Genomic DNA, 25,101 nt, shown 5'->3' on the forward strand with positions numbered 1-25,101 from the left:
CAGAGGAAATACCCGCACGTGCGTGTATTTTTAATAAAAACGTTCCGTTTTATAGGCACAAAGCATCCGGCATTTCGAAGATAGTTTATTTTGTATAAAATTAAAACTATTATTTAGTCTTCCGTATTTCTTCTGGAAGAAATATACTTTGAACTTCCTATTCAGGTCTTATTGTCATATTGTTTGAGATGAGCTCTAGTGACTGCGCGCTTTGGATCGCACAATGCATTCGCCTTCACCCCGGCTAACGTTCCGATTCCGACATTGAAACAAAACGTTTTTTCCACATTGCGGATCTGTCGCTATAGCTCGACCGATTTAAATATTTTGCTTGCAGTTCTCTGTACAATAAAATGCAATGAGCTCTTGTAATGGGTCGCATGGCATTGTTTTGTCCGGCAAAACGTTAGGTTTACTTCGCGGAACGTCAGTCGTGTCGCGCCGCAGCTGAGATTGACAGCCAGTGTTGACGTGCGCGCTTTATTTATTACGGCTACGAAATGTCATCTAATATAATTAGCGATAAATATCCAAATGATGTGAAGTTGAATAGTTTTAGTGCATTTACTGATAAAAGTTTGGCGCCGATAAATGGGAGGTATAGATCGAAAAGTTTGTCGAGTGATAAGTTGAACAAAACGAATGCGGATCGAGCGGCTATATTGGAAGATATCGAAGACCATCACGTTTCAGAGAAGTCGGAGACTCCAGGCTGTCTGGTCGGCAATAGAGTTTCGGATCAAGGAGGTCACAACACTATGAACGGGTAAGTTTTATGTTTATAAATACTGGTCACATATTTATTTTGTTTTTGTGAATTTTATATCACCCTGATGACCTCTGTAATTTTTTTAACTTGAGATAGTGTGTGGTGTTATATCAATTACTATTTACATTTGTTTGTTTACAACTTTCAATTGTTATTCTGCATGATATAAATTGGAATTCTGTCTGTTCTGAAACTTAGAAACAGGCCAACAAGTAAGTTTTTGAAACTTTTGGGATCATAAGAACTTACCTATAACTTAGTAATTTAATTTTTAATTATTTTTGAATAATATGGTACATTCACCATTACTTTAGGTTCTAAATTAACTCAGTTATTTAACTATTGCTTTGGGATAATGTCTTTCAAGAATTAAAACAACACAAAAACTAATGAGATACTCAAACATACAACTTTCAACAACTAAGTAAAGTTTAGGAAAACAAAATTCTATTAGAAAATATGGTCAGTGGGTCGTCTTAGGGGCGGAGTTATATATCAGTCCTAAAGAGGGAAATTAGTAAATCTGCATAAACAATTTAATTTAAACATAACTATTTCTTATGTGCCTATTTAGAATTTACATATTTGTGCTACCTATTTATTTTTCCATAACCACAATAACTTAATCTTTTTAAACATTGGCAATTTTTTTTATTTTTTATTATTTTTCTTGAAAATGTTAGACCTTTTTTATTAGATTTTTTTTCTACTGAAAGATGGCTAAATTAATATAAGAAATAAAAATAATATTTGGGTACTTAAATAAACCAACATTTAAAATAATATGGAATAGGCATATAAAACTGCTAGTGGCTGGGGTTCCATGTTATATTTTTTTTTTCAATTTGCAATAAACTAAAATCAATTCAAATTAAAAAAAAAATAAGTAAAAAAAAAAACAGAAGAAGCCATAAAATAAACGTGCTTCTATAAATCAAAGTCTTATTCTAAATTCATATGGTTTATTTCATAAAATTTGGTAAAGTCATTATTAATTGTTCTTATCTGCTGCATCGGGGGCAACGTTATCAAAATATATTGCTAATCAAACACACTTAATATAATTAGTATGGTACAACTTACATAGTGAAAACTATCATGAAGATAAGTTATCTATGTTCCTATTTCCCTCACATATTGATAAATCTAAACCCATCAGATATTATCATCTCATCCAGATTATCATTTCTGAATTACCTATCTAAATATTATCAGGTAAGCTTCTGTCAATTTTACTGATATTTGCAACAAAGTTATACTCTCTCTAACATGTACTAAAGTCTAGAAAATAGTCACTCCATGTTAACACTGGGACTCCGCTCTACTGGTTAGAGTGGAGCCCGATCCCAGCATAGTCTGGATAGTAAAAGCTAGACAGATAGTTTACCTACTAATTAACAATCATAATTCTAAATTACTTAAACATTGATAAACAATAACCTCATTAAATAGTTTTATGTTTACGGCTAAAATAAACAAGCTTAAAATACTTAACCTAAATAAGTAATTATCATTCAAGAGTAGAGCAATGCACTTTCCATTGACGGTACTAACTTAAGCTCACCTTGTCTCCGTACGCAAGAGTATTCATTGACGAATAACGTCATACATTACATTGTTGCAACTTATCTGACATTCACGGTAATCCTTTGAATCAAACATCAAGGTAGATATGCACTTCAGATGCATCGCACTTCACAAATGCAGTTCGGTACCTACAGTAACCAGTACCTAAATGTATTGTTTGCAATTGAAGTGTGGTGTCATTGGACAATTGACAAATATTTAATTAATTGGTAATTGAAGATAAATAATATATTGCTTATCATATTATCTTTTGGTTGTAAGTAGAATAGCAAGTACCAGATTAGTATTTTGACCTCTGAAGAGATAATAATTTGTCTAAAAGCCTTTTTGGCTTGCATTTGTTTTCTGGTTCGTCTGTTTCTTAGTAGCCAAATAAAACGAATGTTGCTATTTGCGTTTAGGTGCAATGTCCCAAATTAAAGTCCATAAAAAATTAGTTACTAGGACCAAAGTAGATGGGTAGGTAGGTACCTTCTTTGTTTTCTAATCATCAATAGTAGTTTATCTAATTAAATGGTTGATTACTGTAAAAAATAACTTATTGTTATAAAAGAAAAATACAGAAGTTACGCTTTATTTAGTCATTAAGTCATGTCTATCAATTTATCATGGCTATAAAAATTATGAAAAATATTATACAGGGTGTGTCGTACCTAATCACATTAAATCCTATCACATATACTTTATGATATTCTATGGCAAATTGTAAAAAAATAAGCGTATCCAATCAATGATTTAGTTACAGGAGGCGTTTTTCGTTTTTATTATTTACAACATCATGTGTAAAGCAGAGATAAAGTTAGGAGCATCGAATGTTTTGACCAGTTGACAGCTGTCGGTTTTCAAGGGAGAATTTCAGTTGTTTGTAATGACTGACTCTTATTATGGAGTTCTAATTCCCGCACATTTTTATTCTATTTACTGTGTTTGAAAAATTCATATTTCAATTCGTATTTTATTTTTTCTTTGTTTTAATCGTCATATATTAACACAACCAATATAACAGGGTTTTCAAGTACTTAAGATTATTTTCAAATTATGGCATGTATCATCTAACTTAATTATTAGATAAAGAACTTAGGCATAACTTCAGAATAACACAATATACCTACAACAAATAAAGGAGAAAAAAAAATATTTCGTAAAAGTATTAATAGATTTTACTGTACAAAGTCTGAACCCGAAGTTACGAATACAAGTCAATAGGTTACAAGGCTACACCTCATTTAAAGCACATTGACCAGGTAGAAGGTAGGTGACAACTTAATTGATTCACTTGTGTAGGTATGGGTCAGTGCTATTTTAAATAATTTACTTAATGCAGGGTAAAAACTTGTACACAAAAAGCACGAAGTCACAGTATTCTCCCCTGGAGAAGCACCCTTAATATTTTCATAGTTGCTTAGAGATCATGGTCGTAGGTAGGTATATCAATTTTTTGCGTAGCTGAGTGGACGAAGAGACTTATTTCCCAAAAAAGAATTTCTTATACCTCTAAATATAATATTATTTCTCCTCATAGCGTCCCTTCGTTTGGTTTGCTGCTAATCGGTAGTTAATTAACCTCAAAAACGGATCATAATATTGACTAATGCGGTCCTTAATTATGTTTGAGAATGATAATATTGATATAATTGGCGTTTTGTATGTATTACTCATCGTTTGAACCTCCTGTCTACCTGACGGAATAGTTTGGTCAAAGGATCAAGCAAATATGCCACGGCCAGGGTTATTTTAAATCACTTTAACATCAAACAAATTATAAATGTTGCTGGTCTGTCAAATGATGAGTTAAAATTGGCCTGGTATACTCCTTTCATTATTAAAGGACAAGGAACTTCCTAGATACAAATAACCCTGCTAAGAAGCATGCAAAATGTTCGTGCATCTTGTTTTGCAATGCTCAGTTTAACTTGCAATAAGTCATGAAACTGATATGCCATAAAAGTTACTATGATGATTGATTGTCTTCTTTGATTATCCTATTGTTAGTCCTCACGTTACAGTTTATTGTATTCAAATTGATATTCATATTTAGTAAAAATTCTAGAATATTCTTGAGGGAAGAAAACTGAATTAGATTGGTTGAAACCGATTATGAAATGGTTGGAGACCATTCATAAAGTACCGAGTTCCCTCTTATTGAAGATTTATTCTGATGACTATTATACATGTAACAAATGTATGCCATTTGTTCTTGAATTTCCATTAGAATGGAGAATGGAAACTGTTGAGGATGCAAAAAATTATTATGATTCTCGATTTCTATGTGAAGTAGAAAGTTTATTATCGGAAGTAATACCATATAGTGCTCATTCTATATGTGTATTGTGCGTGAATTGTGCCGACAACCATACGGTATGGTTTAAGACGACCGCAATGCTTTTCTTTGGTGAGGCTAGACTTCATGATGCATATTTTGTCCTAAAACTACCTACTAAAAATCGTTGATTGAAAATACTGATCCAGGGAAGGCTTTGCACTGTTGATTGAAATTCAATTAACTTTGAAAATCAAGTAGTTAAAAGGCCGATGGAGACTGGACTTTTTTCCGCAAAAATTCTCTTGCTGCCATAGTAATGATGCTATGATGTAACACGTGTTTCTATTATCTAACATGAATAAAAACGCAGTCCTTGTTAAATTGCGTGTTTACTTAAAAAATATAATAACATGCTACATTTTGGAGTGCGATAATAATCATGAAAATAGAATTTCCACGCAAAAACATTAGTGGTGTGAAGAATACATAATGTACGTACATATTATTGTCCATTATGGTTATGCATATTATCACCCACTGTCTAACCGGCTGAACTAATATTCAAAGAATACGTAAGTAATAGGATTCTTTTTATGGTAATTCAAAATGGCGGGGCTGACTGTTTTGGCAATTCTAAAAAGAGTGAATTCATTCGTCTTGTGGCCTCATTAATTTTGTATTTTGTGCTTCAACGCGTCTATAATTAAGCTTATTTGTTGTCACTTTTAAGGACCCACCTGAAGCAACCTCCTAATTCAGATAGGATACGGTAGAATATTTTCATTTTTCAGAGGTCTTAGTTGGGAAAAAAATCGTGGCACTTATTTCTGGCAATTGTATACTGTTTTCAAATCCATAAATGCGAAGAAAAATAATGCGTAATGAAAAACATTATTAGTTCTTTGTAAATACATAAATTGTATAAGTGACGGTAGTATTACATTATTTTCAACACGTGCTTTTAACGACAACATTAATTATATTACCTATTATCATTTAGATCACGAGAGGACCTCAATGTTAAGTAACAGCGAAACAAATTAATCGCTGGAGGAAAAACCGTTCTTCAATGGATGGGATACCATCTACGTTTCCAAGAGTGAGGTCGCATTGAGACTCCTTTGGTCCTCACGAAATGCTGTCCGCTTCTTTGGCATCTTGTACCGATCCTCAGAAGTCTGCAATTTTGACAATTAGGAAGATATACCGAGGAGTATCGTGTTACCCGATAGCTGGATTGTGAAGATCAATGAAGCCATTTAAAATACTAGTTCTCAACATCTTCACGGCAATCAAGCACATTAGGTCTGGTATCTTTTAAAGTACATAGAAGCTCGTGCCCAAACGAGGACACCAACATATTATCAGCACAAATGTCATAATCATGAGGCTAATTAAACACTAAACACTTCGCTATCACGGTGAGCACTTTGTACTTCAATAAGGACATTAGTAGTCCACGAGGTACTCATGTATGATTGTGAATATTAAACTTAATAAGCAATAAAATATCTCTGTTATGCTGTCACGTAGGTACCTACTTTACTTATAATGTGATTCCTATATTGAAGTCATCATCCCATTGCCAGTCGATACTTGCAGTAAAATTAATTTAGTTAATAAACACAATCATGTTAACAAGCTTATTAGAGTTTGTTGACATGTTGTCAATTTTATTAACAAAAACGGGGGAAATTTCTGTTTCCTTGTACGATACCTATGTTGTTTCATAAATGTGTACCTACAGCAAAAAGAAACGTGCAATTTAAACTTGGCATTTAACAAAATCAGAAAATGCACACACGTGTTGATTCTGCTTTGGTAATTTAAAAATTCATACCTAATAGCTTTCTTACCACACCTAGATCTAAAAAACATTTTTTTCAGAAAAGAGGAAAAACTGATTCCTCAGTCCCTGTGCATTGTGTTCTGTGTAGAACACTGCTACAGTACACAGCTAGAACACATTTTTTAAATCTGTTGGTTGGATAATCGTTTAAAAACTCAAAAAACTAGATTTTTTTGTTAACCTCTTTTAAACCTGAGGCATATTTACGTTTCTTACATGTCTGTTGACATCTAAGGTCATACAAAACCTGTGTTTTATTAATTAAATGCCAACCTTAGTGCAGTCACGCTCACGCCTCATCAATTAAAATAGCATGCGTTTTACTTAATTACTTAGATAAACGTGTGAAGTCTTGTAGGCGCTGTGTAATCAAGAATTACGTTATTTTGAACACCTTGACTCGTTGTTTGAGATTTTTACAAGGATATAATTTGTATTTTTTTTTTCTGGCTTATACTTAGCTTTTAAATTACCTACTGTCACTTTACCTTTTCTTGTATAACTAACTAAGCTACTGAGCTACAACCTGGAAATCTTAAAAAAATGTTTGAATATGTTCATTTTAACTCTAAAACATTAATACATTGATAAAAAAATTATATTGTTAACCATTTTCATAATCTCAGTTAATTTTTAGTAGACTTTTATATCGTCAAAATATTAAACCAATGCGACCCTGAACTTCAAACATATTTATGTTACACAGTGACAGGTCAACGTTTACATAACATCTACCTACATCCTGTATTTTCTTATCTGTATTCCATAGACGGGACGAAACTGTCCCCTTCGTAACCTGTCCGAATAAGTAGATACCTAGGTATATCGATAAATAATCGCCGATTTATTTGTTTAATCCTGACTTAGCGATAAGATACGAAATATGGAGGTAGTACTTGTCGAAGACAAGATTGGATGTCACCATTTTACTACAAATTCGACTTTGGAGTATTTAGCCACCGCGCATGGTGTATTTGTAACTTTAGCTAGATGATTTCTTCCCAAATAACCTGTAAATATTTTCATTTCTCGTTTGTTACGTTTCACAAGATCGCGAGTGTTGTGAACTGTCTAAATTAAAGACTTGAACACACAATAATTCTGCATATTATTAGGAAAGCTATTTATAAACAGAATTCCAAAGACAGCGTAACAAAAACGATTTTCATACAAAGCAACACAAAATCAGCATTAAAATCGGAGCGTGCAACGAAAACACGATTCCTTTGAAACCAGTACGTTTTCTACGGCAATATTTACATACGTTCCCGCTCGTCACATTATCAGTAGGTAGTCGGTAGTATTGCACTTATCTACCTACGAAATGCAGGGAGTGGTAGACTCTTAGATAACGAGGCGATATTAATGGCTATTAGATTTAAATTAGTACTCGGTTAGTGACGCCGCTAATATGACTTACTGACTCAATTAGTTAAAAACGTTTTGTAGTGTTTTTAAGACTTTTTAGTGCTGTGAAGTGTGATTTTTGGTTGGGACAATGACGGACACAAAACCTTTGCTGCAGTAAGTTTTTTTAACAATTTTAATAAGGCTATTTTTAAAACGTTATTCGAGCTAAGTGCGTACACGATGTTGATGACCTAATTTGCATACAACTGTAAAAATCTACTTCATTACTTAATTTTTATTGCACGGCTATCGATCCTTTAATACCTACTAAGAAAAACTATCAATCAATGATCACGGCAAGAAATAAGAATAAATTTTCATTCAACTATAAGTCTATTTTGTTTAAACTATCCATGTGAAGAAGGTAAGAGAACAAATATTGTTTTGTTTCTTCACGTGATTGAATACATATTATTACTTAGTTTCAATTGTTTCTCACTTAACAATGTCACAATTATTTGCATTGAAATACATTGCTTCTTACCGCTTGTGATTCTAAACATAAGTCTAGTAAAAACGGCAATGGATGAGTAAAAGGCGGTAATATATTTACCCGTATACCGACCTCGTCTAGTTTACTTTAATCTTAGTGTGTAATGAGACTATTAGATAAGTGATTTATTTACTTACACTACAAATTATGTTCTTAGAACTCGTAATTGCTGTAGTAACATATTTCTTATTAAAGGCGTGGAAATGAGATAGATTGTATCTTGAATAGGTAGCTGTTTCGAGCGGTTTTGCCTGCGTCCTGAAAGTCTATTTCACAGCTGAATAATAAATGGCCCGTTTGAGGATTCATTTTCTCATTAACCAGTTTTATGTTCAGTGACACATTAAGTATAGTTTCTTTTATTTATTTCTCTTTATTCAAGACATGTTAAATAAACTTCGATATTAGTCTGCTATTATTGTTTGCAATATGTAGGTATACTATACAAGTGTGCAATTTGTAATTTCATACCGACACTTGCTTATAACGTAGGTATTTCGCCGTCCACGTGTCTTGAAGCGGTTTAAGGTTGCGTGGCGTACATAAATAATAATTAATAATAATATAACAAAGAGGATTTTTTGTTTGCTTGTGTGTTTGTGTGTAAAGGCTTTAAATCTGTTGAACCAATTTGAAAAATGATTTCACTGTTGGAAACCTATGCTCTTCCTGAGTAACATAGGCTATATTCTATCCCGGCTATATTCCATATGGGAACTATATTTTTTGTCACCAAAATGTATTTTTGTCATCAAGTTGTATCACCTAATAAATAGATTTATCGCCACGAAATATTTTCGTTCTCAGATAAACAAAGAGTGTTCCCAGGCATGAATTACCAAATTATTGTCAATATAATGTATAAAATATGAGATGGATCACCAATAAAATTGTAGTGCATTACATGAATATAAAATTCGTTCTTATAATAATAGTTTTATTACTTAAATAATAGCTTGATGCTCAAAATGGTAGATCTGTCACCAAATAAATCGATTAATCGATCCCTGACTGTGACTAGGTACTTTTTATTTGTTATTTTGTCACCAATACAGTAGTTACATATTATTATGTTCAGTTATTAAAATAATGTATTCGTTACCAATTTAATACATCAGTTTATTTTTAATGAAAATATGTTCAAAGGGAAGAGGAAGGGAAGGGAGACAAATTGGCGCGCTTTCGGGCCTCAACTAATGGGTTCTAGGTTGGTTGTAGGTACGATCATACGATACTTATTTTGACTTTAATTAAGTGTTTTATTTACTATTCAGCTAGAAATTTAATTTAAATATATTTATACTACCTGTGGAAATTAAGACCCTTGGGGGCTGGGGGAGGCACATGGCCAGTTAAGTAGTAGACTCTTTTGGTTGAAAGAATGATGACGACCACCCTACATTTTAATACAATTCATGAAATTTTCTAGTGATTTATTGGTGATCTCTTTAAATTAGTTTGCCTAAATACTATTAGGACAAACCTATCATAATACATACAAAACCATTTATTTGGTACTTGACCCCATATCTCCATGATTTTCGGTAATTTATTGTGGAATTGATTTTATATTGTTTGGTGATACATTTTGGTGACAAATCTACTATTTTGAGGGCAAACCCTATTATTTAAGAAACACAAAATGAATTAAATTGGTGACAGCTTAAATCATACCCATTCTATATTATAGCCGTAGTTCCCGTAGACCCGGGTGAAGCCGCGGGAAAATAGCTAGTAAATCAATAGAAAAACAAGCATTAAGAAAAACTTATTCAAAAATAGTTTATACCTATCGGTACAAAATAATATCACGGAAATGAAATTATTTAGCTTAGTAACACTAATCCTAAACAAAAGATAAATGGGTTTTATCAATGTTTTCTATCAGTGGAAGGCATTGTAAATTGTTTTTCAGATACGCTCGCACATTATGTGTGTTGACTTTCCTTCAAGGTTTTAAACTTTCCGCTGTAAGAAAAATACTACGTTTAATGACTATTCAATTTAGGATGGCTTGTGTGATAAACCAATCTCTGTAACTACTGAATCCATGTTTTAGCAATGGCTTGTATTTAATTTACCACCATAGTAAATGATCATCATAAATTAAACCACATGTTAATGTAAAATTATTACCAAAGTTAAATTAAGACTGCTGTGTCCAAATAAATAATGTAACTGAAAATCATACAAAAGATCTTCTTGCGTTAAGACAAAATAACAATTTAATAGCTTATTAGTACAAAAAGCAATCAACAGACACTATTATTTACGATAAGTACATATGTTATTATGTATTTATTTACATACATACATTGTTTATTAGAAAGATTAATAGACAGTGTATATTGTATGTTATTTTATTGTAATTCTTGAGATAAAATGTTGTCGTTTAAACAAAACATTGTAATTCATTTTATTAGTGATCTGTGTTAATTGTTAGCTATTAACAAAGATTATTATAACAATCTCAACTGCAATATTCACTGTTAATAATTTACTAATTTTTTTTCAAACCTTATTGAAAGTAATTTATCACTAAAAAGTTATACATATATTTATCTACGTTTTTTTGTACACACACATAAACAAAGATGGCAGGAAACGAAAGAAAGTAAAAAATTATACTATTTAATAAAACTAAAAGCTTCTCTTTTTATCGTCCGTAACGTAAGTGTTAATGTAAAAATGTAATACCTGATTATGTCAGACTGCGTTATTCATCTACTCTTCTACTTGTTACTTCCGAGCTGTAATCCGTTCCTCATTACTCAGGAACACCACAGAAGTAATATCTCCATTATTATGATAACACCACTTAGACCATTGTGTGTAAAATGGTACAATTTGAAGCCACGTGTGGCGTGTCACTCACATGCACTTTCTGATGGATCACACACTGCCACGCGGTGTTTAACTGTGCACGCGTTTTGTTACTTTGTAAGAGTTGTTTGTGCTGAAGTTTGTATGATTGTTCAGATACTGAATTTGCCTGTGAAAGGCCAATAATACTTCGTATGGCTATGGTGCCACCGCTGTTTACGTGCAGTTGACAGCTGTCACTTTTCAAAATACAGTTGTTTGTACTGCCTAACAGCAGCTTTCAAATGCACCAAGAAACGGTCAGACCGTACATAACATATCGCCATATCATTCAATTCAAATAAATAATTTCACAATTAAAGACAATGCTTCAAGATACAGCTTAACGTTTCAAGACTTGTCACACGTGTAATAAATTGAAAACGTGACAACGCGCGTTATCCCATGCACCGTGGCAGTGTGAGATCCGCCAGTCTATCCGAGGTGTACAATACACGGTCCCACGCTTTGATGAATGTGTTGTTTATAGGTTTCCTTTTCCTTCAATATTTATGTAATAAAGAGCGACTTTTTTGTCTCATTGCAAGATTGTTTCATCTAGTTCCCGAGTCAATTGATTCTGTAAATATTTTGGTTCTTTCTATTTTAGTTCACACTTATTTCTATTATTCAATACTATGATTGTCTAATGATTGAATAATAGAAATAAGTGTGAACTAATACATGTTGCTTTTAAACAATCACAAAAGATTTTTTTATAAAAATATTTTTTTTTTCAACTAACCCTGTATGTAAAAGCAAACATCCTTCGGTATCCTTATCAAAATAACGTGAATCAAACGTTTTCCCTTGTGTCCCCAAACAAGGTCATGCAGCAGGAGTTGTTAAAAGGTCGTTAAACCCGATCGCCCTTAAAACGCTATCAGTTAGCTACCAATAATGTCGATTATGATAAGTCTTCGATAACATGAAGTACGAGTGGTTGAGCAGGTTGTAGACTTACTTTTAAATTAATTTTTAAGTGTGTTATGAATTTCTTTGGTACTTTACTTTCAAGGAATTTTCTTAGGTTTTTCTCAGAATTACTGAAGTCTTACATTATGGTAGATGATGTAATGTCATCTATGTAGCTATAGTTGGAGAAGAAATGAAAAAATCGGAAACTTCCTTCTCTACGGATCATCCATACTGGAAACCCATTTCAGGGTAGTCAGGAACTAAAAATTCGCGGGAAAATATGTCGTGTTTTCACACTGAATATGCCATCATTAGAAAACACTACAAATTAAATTGTAACATATTAATCACATTGTTATCATTATCATACAATTATCTTCTAAAGTAGTAAGTATACAAGGAAATGGGATATGATGTTTGTAGGAATATTTTTTTATCTAGAGATCTTACACATGTAGAGAGAAGTTGAGGGAAAAGTGGGGAAATTGGTGTAGTAGAAACAAAAAAACCTGAATAAAAATCAAAATAGTAGACATTAGTAGTAGTTGAAGAAAAAAAAAAACAATTTCAGTAATTCTGTAATTTTATTCTGTTTTGATAAGTTAATGACCTCAATTAAGTTCGACAGGTTTTCAACACATTAAATAATTAACAGAATACAAAATATTGTGTAATCACTCTATATTACTATCAAATGATAAACTAAACTGTTTACAACGTACAATAATCCGAGATAACAGTTGTTTTACACGTAAATACCCTTGTTTTACATTGTGAATTAATATATTTATCTACAGATATATAAATAGATATGCATGTATATAATGTAATGGCGAACAAATTACTAAGCAAACTCGTGTTTGCTCTAATTACCTACTTTTGATACTTTGTCTTTTATGTTGGCGTACATTTAATAATTTACTCGTAGTAGTCTAGATTTTAAGGCCTTTACATGCTAAGGAAGATTTGGATAGACCATAATAACCAATAGTGACAGAAAACCTCTAAGTATACCCTCAGCAGATTTATCTGAATTTCAGGAAGGTTATCTATGAATTATCGGCAAATATATTTTTATTCACGCCTTTCAATCCTGACATTCTTTTATTATAACATGCACCTATGTGTGAGAAACATAAAAAAGGATATTTTACCAATGTTGACTTCCTAACACGAGGTCAATAAAAACTTATGTGCAAACAAAAATATGGTTTCCGGCCGATAAAAATGTAAACCACAGATAAAGTACGAAACCAATACCATATTATTTACCACGGTTATCAGAGTAGGTACGGACAACGACGTAAGTTCGTTTGCTATGTAGAAAAAAAAAAAACAAATTAATTGTTTTAAAAACTGATGGACATCAACAAGTAAGGGCTATTTTCTTTTACTTTTGCACCACTTTGCTACTATCAAATATAGACGAAAGATATTCGTAAGTAAGTAAGTTCGTAGAAAAGTTAGTATATGGCAATAAATCTCATTTTAGGAGACAGTTCTATAAGGCCGTCATTGGGTCTGGTAATGTTTTCAGTTCCTGTACTTAAACGCGGCATTCTGACACTCACAAATATATTTTTCTGGTCTATTCGCTGTAGAAAACTGCATAAATTTACTTACAACCTTTGTGCATAAACAATTTAGTGGGATCTCGCCATAAAGAATAAAAAAAACGTATTTTTCATGTAAGTTATGACTTCTTTTCTATCAAATTGTCAAATACTGGTGTACCTCTTGCATTTAAACGAAGTGTTAACTTCTATCTAATAGTTACTCAACTACAAACAATGATGATCTGCATCCAACGATAGCAGAGGCGTAGTTATCAGATGATTGCTGCACAAATGGGATAATACACTTGTTTGTCACAGACTCTGATTCTATTGTCTGCAATGCACCGAAATTGCTTGTTTATGGAAATATTCCGTTGTTTGCGGCGCGTGGGTTAAATGGAAAAGTCTAGGCTTGTTACGATGATAGGTCAGAGGATTCTGCGAAGGTATTTTGACCATCTCCAGTAAATGGGCCGTCAATAAACAAAGTAGAGTATGCAGTCTCCATCTATATAGTATCAGTTTTAATTAAAAAAACTCCGTGTTACATCATCAAGTCGACTTCTAAGATTTAATTAAATTGTTAATTGCAAGTGAAGCTAATATAAGCGTGTTAAAAACAAAGCATTCGATTTCATTTAAGGAATTATAAAGTATGTATAAACTCGCTGGTATGTCTGTGTTTTAATTCACAAAGTGCGAATGCTGAACTTGTTTTTAAAATACTTGATTTACTAACTTCAAGAAATTGACAAAATAAAATAGTTACTGCAACAACTAGCAATACTTATTTACTTTTCAAAAGATTTGTGCATTCAAGCCTAGCGTAATTGTAAAACAATATATCTTGTTATTTGAAACAATATGCAACAAACAACACATTTAACAGTTTGGACTATAAATTAACTGATAAGGACATACTTACTAATCACAATGAATTTTAAGTAATTTAATCAGCGCCATATTGCATCTATGATACAGATACTCGAAACTAGGTACGGTAGACCACACATCAGTGGTAACTGTCATGCACTTTAATTCAATAGTAATAAGTACGATTTTCATATAAAACTGTTACCACTGACCTGAAGTTGACTGTACATTTAGTGCTCCCTAGATAACCTTGTGAGTGTCCTTAAAAAATCCAAATCTAAAGCTAGTTTTACATACATATAGTATTTACAAGAGAAAAGGCCGAAAATGAACAATAGACCAAAAAGTATCGACAATACCCTAGCACGATGCGGAACAAAATTAATTCCGTTTTTCCGGCCAGCTGTCTAGTTCCCGGGTTTTTCAATTGACCTTCAATCAAATTGACCTTAGTTCACTTCTTCTATTAGAGCTAATTCAATTTGAAATTATGTGCGGTGACAAATTACTGTGATTTATTAATGGTTTTGGTAGATCTTCTTCAAACTATCGATATGTCTTCCCTAAAGCCATTCAAAAAGAGGAAATATTTTCTGTTTCTTTGTTTGTACTCTGAAGGCTCTAAAACTGAACCGATTTGAAAATTCAAAAATTTTCCCGAGTAACGGGACGCAGGTGAAACCGCGGGAAAATTACTAACTTGTATCAAATAAAGCTAATCTAAAGCGAGTACACATTGTAACTACTTTACTGTCGCAGATTTCAATTATTAGGATTTCTGCTGAACATAAACAAGTTGGCGTTCTCTCTCCTCTCCTTTTCTCTGTTTTCATTGACTCTGTCACTAAGGTCATTTCTTCCAACTTCCATCTCTATGCGGACGACTTACAACTCTACAGACATTTTCCGTTATGCGATGCGGAATCTACCGTTGCCGCTATGAATCATGACCTGAATATGATTGAGGTCTGGGCGCAGTCCTTTGGGCTACAGATCAATCCCAAGAAGTCTCAGGCCATGATCATTGGCGGCAGAAACTTGCGGGGCAGGCTTGATGTTGCGTCTTTGCCTCCTCTTTGTTTAGGTGGGGTTCAACTGAGCTATGCAGAAACGGCAAAAAATTTGGGTTTCATCATGGACTCACATTTATCATGGTCTGCGCAGGTCAATGAAGTCAGTCGCAAGGTGCACTTCACCTTTCACACTCTGAAATGCCTCCAGTACTTTGATTTTGGTTAGCCCTTGAAAACCAAAATCTCTCTTGCTCAGACTCTCATTCAACCCATCATTGACTACGCCGATGCCTGTTATTTGGATGCCACAGAGGAGCTCTTAAATAAGCTTGAGCGGTTGCAAAATTTATGTATTCGGTTTGTTTTCAATCTAAAAAAATATGATCATGTTTCTCATTTTCGCAAAGAACTCAAGTGGCTCCCTATTCGTCTTCGCAGGAACACGCGCATTTTGTGTCTCCTTTTTAATATCCTTTTTAATCCTAAAACTCCTTCCTATCTGCGAGAACGCTTCTCATTTGTTCGCTCGCCTGATGCGCTCCGTAGAACGCATCTCAAATCTCTCCTTAAGATCCCCTCCCATTCCACTGACTTTTATTCCTTCTCCTTCACAGTAAACGCAGTACGGTTGTGGAATTCGCTGCCGCCTGAATTAAGGAACTGTCAAACTGTTGCTACTTTTAAACAGAAACTCAAAAGCTACTATTTGTCCTCCTCTTCTTCATAGAGTTATTTTATAAAATATGTATTTTTGTATGTATGTATCTTTTGCTTTATATATATATATATATGTGTGTAATTTATATATCTTTACTATGTCCTTTTACACAGTCTATCTACCTACTTCTCTTTATTCTAACTCTCCTACTACGGGTCTGCTGGAAGAGATTTCGATTTAGAAATAAGCAGTACCTTTGTACTATTTCTATACTATGTCTATTTCTTTTTTATATGTTCACTGTGTACATAAATTGTTAAATAAAGAAATAAATAAACCTAACTTGTAGAATTGCTCTTGACACACAATTTTCTTTAGTGAAAAGATTTCCATTGTTCACCGGGTGTTAACATCGTCGTGCACAAGCAAGCAATAGCGGGATCTTTAACAGGACTACGGTGAAACAAAGGCGAACTTATCTATAACAATTTGTAAAGCTGAAGACTTTGTTTCTTCTAGTTTTCTAGAACTGCCAATGTGATAAAACTTGCTAGCCTAATTCTTAAAGAACATTCACTAGTACAGTATTCCTGTGAGCTTAACAGAAAGCTATACATTTTTCTCTAGAAGCATCTTAAAGGTGTTCAATTCGACTGTGTTACTTTTACAAACATACGATGGGATGGCACCATTTAACTACATATAACGATAACCGAACTACCTATGTATTTTCAGTGGTCAAAAGCCAGCCTACCTATATATAAATGTTTAAACTACCTATGTATTTTCAGTGGTTTGACCAATGGGCCCAAGTATACGGCTGGATATCGCTATATATTTAGATGACTGATACCCGATGTAATTTACACCACTAGAGACTCGATACATATCTTCCTTTACTCACCTCACCTTTCAATTGTTCCAGGTTCAATTCAAAAGAGGGCAAAGTATCGTACGGCACAGACAGCCCAGCTCGGGGTCGGAGAGTCATATTCTGTGTGCACGGCAACCCATCGACAGGGTGTTGTGCGGTCATAGAAACCAGTGCTGACGGAGAAGATGGAGAACAGCGCAATGGAAGCATATCGGAGGTTGAAAGTGAGTATTGGACCTTGTGGCTTTAGATAGAAGGTTGGGTTTTGTTTGGTGGATCAGAATCAGAAATATTTATTTGTCAAACATAGATATGAAATGAGGAACTTATCATAAAAAAGTGCGCTATGTTTTGTTTTATTTTGTAGATGTAGGGGTGATTGTAGCACATGGCACTCATGTAGTTGAATGAGGAATTTTGCAGATGATTTGATCTTGAAAATTCTTGAAGTTTTAAGGACCATGGAAGCCACCCATGAATTTTAAAACTTGTATAACACGTTCACAATATAGTTGTACCTATATTTATGATCCATTTCGATTTTAGCCTGCATTTTATGTTGACTAAAATCGTTGTAAATATAAGTTTCAATTTTTTTATGGTACGTGACAGCCTTGTCGCTTATAAATGGGAAAGTGACTGCATGTTTATCTGTACAGATTTCAGGGTTAAACGGCTGCATTGATATCGATGCAATTTACAAAGGCCTAGAATACCTATTGTGACTCATAAGAATGAAAAATGTGGTCATACATTTTGGGTTCGCCAGTTAGTCACAAAAATAATAAGCAAAAATTCGCTATAAGCTTTCGCATGCTTTCGCGTTAGTTTTCAAGACGCTAATTTAGCTACAAATCATCAAATATGCAATCTTCACAAAGTATTGATTTAACTATTAGTCCTCCTGAAGAAACCAAACAATAATTTTTCACGACTCAACATGTTTATAATCAGTTTTTCACTCACCGACTCTCAACCGTGAAGGCTACGAATCGTCATAATGACATCATACTATGACGTATGTAGTATTTAAGTGTGACAATACCATAGCTATGTGGTTATCTTATGGCCTTCCTAATATTCGATCTATCCCCGGGTTGCCCTGGTAACTGGGTTGAGGGGTTCAGATAGGGCAGTCGCTCCTTGTAAAGCACTGGTACTCAGCTACATCCGGTAAGATCGGAAGCCGACCTCAATCAACGTAGTTGGGAAAAAGAATCGGAGGATGGATGACTAGAGATAGGAATATGACATTGCTTTTCTGGTAATATTGTCAACATTCTTTTTTAAGTAAGTAAAAGAAAAGATAGATAGAATATTTATTGGAAACGGCCGGAATTCAATAACAGTAGGACCTGTATAGGCTGCATACGAATTTGATCCATAAGTCAGCGGTATAAGACTCAATATTAAGTTGCAGAGTAAAAACTATGGCTTACAAGTTACAACATGGAAATGGTGTTTGATTATTTGTAATGCCAAGATGAATATACAATAAAATATTTTTTCAAGATTTATTTTTAAGCAAGATGCCCAATGGCCCAAAAACCAGCCAAAATGTTTAGTTAGTAACTTAAATTACCTATGTCATGTAGTTCACAAGAGTGTATTAAAGTAATGTTTTGTTTCCTTTTTTTTCAGGACATTGCCACAGATCGAGGAATGAAGAAATAGACAAAAGGGCGCGAAGAAAGTTGATCATAGCCAGTATACTATGTGTTATATTTATGATAGGAGAAATTGTAGGTAAGTACAAACAAACCTTTCCATAATAATACAATAATTTAGTTAGATAATTGATTTAATTTAATTGAAGAAGATAGTACGATTAGGTAACTATAAAAATTCTATGCAAAGTTTAAAAAAAAATACTGTAAAATACCTTTTTGAAATAATATGTAAAGTTAGATCTATATAAATAAATCTGATTAATACTCGAGAACGGCTGGGCCGATTGAGCTGATTTTAAAATGTTTGTAGAGGTCCAGGGAAGGTTTGAACGATACGAAGTTCGCGGGATCAGCTAGTTTGTAATAAATATTACTAAAACTACTTATATAACCATCATGAAATTACAATTCAAATCCTCGTGTCTCCATAACTGCATTTTACATAGGTACCTAATCATATTTCATTTTATCAAAACAGAAGTAGGTACCCATTTCAAATCGAAAAATCGATAAACAATAAATAGCAATGAAAACATCACGTTTTCGAAAACAATGGCTTGCATAATTGATCATAGATACTAACGTTAAAAGAATTACAAATAACGGCCCGTGTAATCGAAATTTAGGTTACCTATAGAAAATGGCGCGTGGCCAATTTTCATATTGTTTACATGAAACATGATTGCACTATCAAAGGGGGGTTACGTAGTTAGTAACTGTTTCTTTAAACTTTTCTTATGTAACTATACCTCTGATTTGTGACCGTATATACCTACCCTTATATCTTACTTTATAAGCTCTTGTAGCATATTATTGAAATTTGTTTTTTGCGTCATTTGTGTGTGTAAATAAATGGTTTTTCTTTCTTTCTTTCAAATATGCAGCAAATATAATAGGTTCCCCACTATAAAAATAAATAGAATTTCGCGTGCGTTAGCAGATTCTTGCAAGAAACTTTCATATATAGGTTTATTAGGTATGTTATGCAATATTATCATGACATGGGCCCGATCTATCCCGAGACCGAGTTGTAGAAAACTCTAGAATAAAATTATGCCTTCAACATTAATATTTATAAACTAAAATGTAACATTATACATATGTTTTGCAGGTGGTTACTTGTCAAACAGTTTAGCGATAGCCACGGATGCTGCCCATCTGCTCACAGACTTCGCTAGTTTTATGATATCTCTGTTCTCATTATGGGTGTCCAGCAGGCCAGCAACAAGACGGTAAGCCATCAAACCTGATAATTCTTTTATGAAAAAAAAAGCTTGTGCAAAGGATCAGACACCTGTGAATATGGTTCTCAAATGTTGTCCATAAGTTACACCCGACAAATAAGCTAATTGAAACCTGAATGAATAATTTCTGGATAGTTCGTCATACCATGACGGTAACATTTGTCAGGATCCTTTTTTGCTTAATAGGTACTACGTATATGTCCGTGGTACAGTATTCTTTTCTGCGTGATTTTTCAAGTTTACTTTTAACATTTTATTTTGTTGGATCCTGGAGACGGCCATAGAGATTTTTTTTGCCTAATGTACGAAGAAAATTGGTCGTATAATGTGAGAACAATTGTAATAATAATAATTTTATCCCACAATTCCAGCATGCCCTTCGGCTGGTACCGTGCAGAAGTGATCGGAGCCCTAACATCGGTGCTTCTGATCTGGGTGGTGACTGGGGTGCTGGTGTACATGGCAGTCCAGAGGGTTATATACAAGCAGTTCGAGATAGATGCCACTGTCATGCTTATCACCTCCGCTGTGGGCGTTGCTGTTAATCTTGTGTGAGTATTGTCAATAATAATATCAACACATTCTCTCATCATCTCCTTACATGAGCTGCCGTGGCCGAAATTGGTCTTCGAAATCAACTTGTGTGTCACAATTTCATTAAAGATAGTACCAAAAGGGATTCAGCGCGTTGGCAGAGGCCCCACGTTCGCCTTCTAAAAATCTGGGCCTCTATCGACTCTGGTGGTCTGGTGGAGACATACAAAATAATAATACCAACAAACCATATCGATTTGGTTTCTTGACAAGACTAGGTTCATTTACACCACAGATATGTTGAGAGAGGGATACATGGATTGTTGCGCGTCATATGCGGGAAAATCATGATATACCTGCTGTAGTATGATTAAAATGTGATTGACACAAAGGCTTGCTATCCTAGACCTGAAGTAAAAGAATAACTGAATACGTACAACATATCCCTTCTTAGCAGTTGGCTAAAAATACATATTGATATTCCAGCATGGGTCTGACGCTGCACCAGCACGGACACTCGCACGGCGGCGGCGGCGGACACGGACACTCGCACGGCAGCAGCAATCCCGTGCTTAATAATAAGGTTAGTATTTACTTACTTCATTACTACATCTTGTATGTATATTGTTGAACTTCCTTATCTTTGCCTGGTTTTAGTATTGCCTTTTTAGCTTCATAACTAGCGTTTTGGAATTGTTCTTCATCTTTTGCCTGATTAAGAGCATTTTTTCCATGGCACATTCTATCAAGACTTTTTATGCAAATAAATAGACACCTAAAAAATAAGCAATCAACGTTGAAAGAGAATATAACAAAGATTGCCGTTGTTTAGTGACGTTTTGAAAAAGTTCAAGATCAAGTTCTATAAAAAAGTTCTTAAATTAAATTATACCCACCATTTTCTACAGAAGGAGCGAGCAGACTCCGATGCTGAGAGTTCCAATTCTCACTCTCACTCTCACCAACAAGAGAACATCAACGTACGCGCCGCCTTCATCCACGTGCTCGGAGACTTCCTGCAGAGCTTCGGAGTACTCATCGCCGCCATCGTCATCTACTTCAAGGTAAGTCCAGCACCAGTGGAACTGCCCAGGAGTATAAAATACAAGAGAACATCAGCATCCACCTTCATTCACGTGCTCAATCTATGTAATTAATTTATGTATCACTTACTTACCGACTTCCCACAAAGGAGGAAGTTCATCAGGAGCAAAAGAGTTTCGATATTTTTTTACCCAACCTCTCTATAAAAGGCACATTGATAGTTCAACCCTAAGCAAAGCACCAGGTACTCAACCGTGCACGAATGTTTTATGAGCTCTTCAAAGATTGACGAGGCCTTTAAAGAACAGTACCTTTGGCTGTGGGAATACCTAATCAGTAAAAGTTGGACATTCCTTCTATTGGTCTAATCTAATAAAAAATACTTAATACGTTCTTCGACCAATATAACCTGCTAATGTATTATTTTCACATATTTCCAGCCGAGTTGGAACCTGGTAGACCCGATCTGCACATTCCTGTTCTCCGTGTTGGTGCTGATCACCACATTCAACATCATCAAGGATACCCTGTTAGTGCTCATGGAGGGATCGCCTAGGGGTGTAGATTTCCAGGTAAGATAACACTATGAAGTTATTTTTTCATAAATATCTACAGAGTTATTTACAACTTAAAAATATATATATAGAAGAGGTATTTGCACCAAAACTAAAACCCTTCTTTAATTTACTTTTATGTATACTTTTTCCAAATCTGACAAATAATTCCATAGACACTTCTACACACAAAGAGAAACCAAGCTTAGCATGGTTTAGGTCTAATTTGGAAATTAATAAATATTTTCGACTTAACTTCTACATTAATTTATTACATGAACAGTACCTTATTAACAAATACCTATTGTATTCTTGCAGGAGGTAGCGAACACTTTCTTGTCTCTTCCCGGAGTAGTACGTATACACAACCTGCGCATGTGGGCGTTATCGCTAGACAAAACTGCACTGTCCGCGCATTTGGCTATCCGTAAGTATTTTATTTTATTTACTGGGACTGCTAGATTCCTGATAAAATAAATTAGGGTCGAATTTAAACAAATGGAATGAAAATACAGCCGGGAACAAAAGATTATGAATTCTCAAATCTCTCTTTCCTGCTATGTATGTATCCCACATGGTAGTGGGGTCAGCTTCATCAGTTCTTGCAAAATACTAGTTTGAAATCATTTGAAGATCAGCATTTAAAACTATATTATTCTGGTGTTTTGTAATTTTATGTTGTGTAAAGTCTTTTTTGCTGAATAGACACTGAAACGTTCATTTAACGATGTCCTGTACTATTTACAATAATTCAAAATTTAATAGAATAAACTAAAATTCACAGGTACTGGAGTGAGTCCCCAGAAAGTTCTAGAAGAAGCCACCAGACTAGTTCACGATAAATACAACTTCTTCGAGATGACGCTACAAATCGAAGAGTTCAATGATGGCATGGAAGACTGTAGTCAGTGCAAGATGCCTCAAGCTTAAATGTTGGTACACAGGTTTTATCATGGAGAACAAAATGACTAGCGGATATGCCATAACGAAAAATCTCCTAAGAAAATATTGCGCCAAAATGCGGGGGACGGGGAACATTACTAGCTCCGCCCTCTTATGCCTTCTTTGGAACTCGCCCATTTTTTTCAAAATAAAATCACAAATCAATCACGACCAATCTGTCAAAGATTGTCTAGGGTCTCGAACGCCTCGTAAGTTCTAGTAACTGGTCGTTTTGATCACTGTGCCTTGCTTGACCTACAAGAAGGCGCCTGACCTACCTTCCTTATGGCATCTCCGCTCATCTTTCCTCCCTCCGTGGCTTTTGTAAATAAAACTGTTCGTTGGCGTGGTTAGGTTGGCAGCGTGGAATCAATGCAAAAAGGTTTTATATCTAATCGGTGCTAAGAAGGTGCTGTATGATATCGTGAAAATATTAACAGTACATATTTTAAGGTACTGTGCTATAAATTATTCATGAAGTGATACAAAGACAATATTTTGCTCACTTAAAATTATTCATTGATTGATTCTTTAGTGCAATAATTACAAAAATTAAGTAGCTCGAAAATTAACTGCCTTAAAGTTATATTCGCATATAACTCCCCAGTCACGCCAACTTCTTATAAGAAAAGTTCCATCTATTTTATTAACAACGCACTGCGTTCAACAGTATTTATTATATTTACCTAGGGCTGATTTTTCAATCATCAGTTAACCTCTATCTGAAGAATAAATATGGCGGTTTGGCATATTTTCCATACAAAAGCTGTCAAAACGTTAAAAATATTCCTCTGATAAAAGTTATCTGGCGATTGAAAAATCAGCCCTTAAATAACAACCACCTGGTTCGTAGCATATCTTAAATGTTACTAAGTTGTTGAAAATGTATGGAAATCCAAGTATTTTCGTCTAATTTGGGCTCTCAAATCATAGCGAATTTACGCATCAAACGTTGCAATGTTGTGCCTTAAGTTATCATCGCCAATTTAGTGTATAAAAAACTATTTTAAACTTAAGAAAAATATGTATTAAGAAAATCCAATCGGATACAAATAAAAAAACATATAAGCAATGTCTTCCTAAGAGAAAATATGGCCTGTATAGTAAAAAAATAGTTAATAGTCTGTGAGGCTAAAGCCAAAAATATTTAGAGGCTATTAACCAGTTTTACTACTTTTATCTAAGTACCAGATAGTTCAGAATTTGGAAGGATTTATGTATTAAAGTAATGAAGATATTAATTTTGGATATTACTTCTTACTCTGTATTTTTACTCCAAAGATAATAAAATGTTAATCATAAGTTACTAGTTTGTCCCACGGCCTGAATCGGCTGTAGAATAAAAGGCATTCCTAAATATAATTTTTGTTGTTCCCAGAGTGCAGAGGTTTAATTATAATGTATGCACCTACAGTTGGGAGTGTTGAGCATTTTAATCTTGTAATCAATAAATAAATGCATCAAGATTTCTAGATTTTTATGAACTTTTAAAAAAATAACGTTTGTTTTTAAGGTTTACCATACAGAAAGATATTCTTATGTCAAAATCATGTTCAAAGTTATCAAGTTTTCCAACTTGGTTAAAATCCGAATTTATGACTAGGAGTGTATGTATAAAATACTATTTAAAGTTACTTCAAGTGTTATTTGTATATAGCGTAATATTTATTAGTAAGTAGAGTTTACAGTGTCAAGTTAAATCGTGTAAACTGTTAAATAATTATAAGCGATTCCAGTTTGGATAAGTTAAATCAATAAATGAATACATTTTGAAAACTGTGTTTCTTTTAAAAATAGGTACTTAAGTTGTTTTATAAAATTGAATTAGAAGGCGGTTCAGTTTAGGGACACTGCTGAACTAAATCTTATATCTTCCTGGATTATAATTTACAATAGGGTTATTTCCAAATATCGCAAATCTGTTTAGTTAGCTTCTAAATAATTTAAGATCACCGTCTCTTTCATGTTTCGTTTCATATCTCTTCACT

General features: G+C 33.9%; 1 protein-coding gene across 3 annotated transcripts; it reads left to right on the forward strand.

Moving 5' to 3' along the window:
* Positions 1–415: 415 nt before the first annotated feature.
* On the forward strand, positions 416–24,889 carry LOC110379312 (proton-coupled zinc antiporter SLC30A2). 3 transcript variants are annotated; one of them, XM_064043726.1, is made up of 10 exons: positions 416–766; positions 17,177–17,349; positions 18,767–18,871; positions 19,907–20,027; positions 20,411–20,590; positions 21,060–21,156; positions 21,485–21,637; positions 22,058–22,189; positions 22,490–22,598; positions 22,956–24,889. In XM_064043726.1, exons 1-10 carry the CDS (start codon positions 501–503, stop codon positions 23,099–23,101), a joined length of 1,482 nt encoding a protein of 493 aa, XP_063899796.1. In that variant the 5' UTR covers positions 416–500; the 3' UTR covers positions 23,102–24,889. The 3 variants fall into 3 exon arrangements, with proteins under 3 accessions (XP_063899796.1, XP_063899795.1, XP_063899797.1); XM_064043725.1 differs by having other exon boundaries at positions 417–766; positions 21,482–21,637; XM_064043727.1 differs by lacking the exon at positions 416–766 and adding an exon at positions 7,759–7,992 and having other exon boundaries at positions 21,482–21,637.
* The last annotated feature ends 212 nt before the right edge of the window (positions 24,890–25,101 follow it).

This window comes from Helicoverpa armigera, chromosome 3, assembly GCF_030705265.1.
Source record: "Helicoverpa armigera isolate CAAS_96S chromosome 3, ASM3070526v1, whole genome shotgun sequence".
NCBI lineage: Eukaryota > Metazoa > Arthropoda > Insecta > Lepidoptera > Noctuidae > Helicoverpa > Helicoverpa armigera.